Below are 2,500 nucleotides of genomic sequence, written 5' to 3' on the forward strand. Positions count from 1 at the left end.
GAAGATATTCACCCTGATGATTTCATCATCTGTCACGGAGGTAGTGTCGAGCACTGCAGCCGATATGTGGAAGGCATCATCTACTACCTTCGCGTATCGCTTGGCAGGATCAAGTGACAAACCTGGAAAGCAAGTTATTTAATAATATAGACAATACAAGATACTGATATATAGAGCATAACTTTACTAATGTTCTTTATTGAATGATTTAAGAACAAACAGAGATAGAGCATAACTATGATATCAGAATTTGCAAACAGTAGTAAGGACCAATTCAAGGTTTAACCCGTTAACGACGGGTCAAGTGGTGGCATCACCAGTAGCCAGGGACGAGATATTTTGTCTTGGCTATCCTCCTGGCTGACATGCCAGGTGATCAAGCGTGTAGTGCTTGGCTGCAGCCAGTGCAGGTGAATAGACCAAGGCATTAGGCTTGTGTGTTTGAAATATGCTGGTGTTTTGGCCATTTAGAGCCCCCCCCCCAAAAAAAAAAAAAATTACAGCAATGGGTTAACAAAAAATAATAATAATAAATAAAATAAAATAATGTAAATAGAAAACTAAAGTCTGGCTGTCTTGCTGGGTGATTGGGTGTGTAGCGGCTGGATGCCACCTTAGCGTATGACTAGCCTGTGGGGTTAGGCCTGCACATTTCAAAATACCCAGGCAAATTGTCCAGGCTGAGCCAAAACTGCTTTATCATTAACATGATAAAATAAAAGAAGATAAATAATAAGAAGAAATATGCATCTTCACTGTGAAAGTTATGGTTGTCAAATACTATTAATCTAACTTATATTTTTAAACAACACGATTGGTAAAGTATTTTGAGTTTTTAGAGTTCTGCACATAACCTTGTTCTCAATAATCGCTTACATTACATATCAGTGGATCTTGAAATGGAAGAAAGCGCAGAGACAGAATAATGGCAATAAAAGGCTCAAAACTATTAGGTATAAAAATCATCCTTAGAAAGTCAAGCTAAGCCTATAATAGCTTGAAGGTGTCATATATATTCATGTGGTGAAGGTTTGTTGGCCTTTTCCAGGCATGGAGGCCATGACCAATAACATTGAAAACTTGTGTGCAGCCAATTTGCAATACAGTAAAGAAAAGCATGTGATCAAGTTAATTTGTAGCATGATTCACAGTTTACCATGTACTTCAATATGATTAAATCAAATACAATATTCACTTTCAATAAAAGAATTCAATTTCTGTGTTTGGACCCCCCCCCCCTTTACACCAATTGGCAATACTGGAAAGCAATACCACCATATAAAGCATGGTACATCTTTGTTGATGAAAAATATAAAATATGAGGTTCTCTCATTATTCACTCCCCTGAGCACATACGTGATGGCACCGTTTAGGCCTAAAAGACGGAGGTCAATGCATACATGACAACATCCAGACCTGCTCAAAGTCATGAAGTATTATGGCTGTAACACTGCTATCTTCAGAGCTACAGGGTTCCAAAATAAGCTTAATCCTGTATTTTGTGATGAATTTTTGGAAAAATATTCTTTAGGCTAGTCTGCACTGCCCAGAGGGTGGAGAAAACACTTTCCTCGCCAGTGTCGTAAACTGCCTATCCTGACTGCCAGTTAGGTCCTTTGCTGCGCGGCCCACAATGGGTTAATGATATGCCCCGTGTGTGTATTGTAAATATATAGCCCATAATGAAGCTGGTACAGGAAACATACACTTCGCAATAGGAATGTATTTCCAAACATTATCATCGAAAAATACCAAATACAGCTTTCACATAGTTAAAACATTTTCCTTCTCATTGTCTCTCATTTCACTTTTCTACAATTGTTGCACCAAACTTCGTTCTACTTTGAATAGTCAAACTTCACAGAGCCCCAACAATAAGCAACATGAAACTTTTGCTGATGTCTGCTCTGTCCATTTCAGGCTAAATTTGATTAGTTATTGTTAACAGATGCACTAAACAGTCAGGAATCATTTATTTCTGACAAATGCTCCCTTTGCTCTGGCAAAAACTGGCAAACCTCTGACACACATTTTAATAGACCTCTCTGGTTTACTATCATCAAATAATTAACATGTCTAGTTTCCATCTTGCTAGAAGATATCAGGAGGTGATATGTTGGCTTTTTATTCTAGAGCATGAAGCATAAAGGCCGCGACAACTCTTCGCCACTGTGCCACTAACACAACTGAACTTCAAATTATAGACCTTCCATTACAGTTCGCAATAAGTTTAAAGTGGTTTGGAAAGTCAAAATAATTTCCTGAAAAAAGCTTCTTTTTTGGAAGCCACTGAAATTGCTCTTCCAAACATTTATCAGTTAGTCTAATTTAAACATACAGTTCTGTACATGGTATGGGCCAAGATCAAGTGCATACAAATAAGATCACAGAAGAAAAATTGGGATTAAAGTGAACTGACACTTGACTTCCTAAATTTCTTGACATTATTCCTTTTCCTGAATATCTACAAAATAGCAAAAAACTACCAAGCACTTCCAAG

The 2,500-nt window shown here is 37.6% G+C and overlaps 1 protein-coding gene across 1 annotated transcript in view; it reads right to left on the reverse strand.

Annotated features, from left to right (window-relative positions):
- The window catches only part of LOC122244912 (FK506-binding protein 39kD), a 9,024-nt gene that overhangs the window by 6,077 nt on the left and 447 nt on the right, over positions 1-2,500 (reverse strand). The window contains exon 2 of the mRNA XM_043002875.2: positions 13-122. Within this exon, the coding sequence (XP_042858809.2) occupies positions 13-122 (110 nt within the window). The remainder of the gene's footprint in view (positions 1-12; positions 123-2,500) is intronic.

The sequence above is a fragment of the Penaeus japonicus genome, unplaced genomic scaffold (genome assembly GCF_977035675.1).
Source record: "Penaeus japonicus unplaced genomic scaffold, GWHDUDI00000001_assembly GWHDUDI00000042, whole genome shotgun sequence".
In the NCBI taxonomy this organism is placed as follows: domain Eukaryota; kingdom Metazoa; phylum Arthropoda; class Malacostraca; order Decapoda; family Penaeidae; genus Penaeus; species Penaeus japonicus.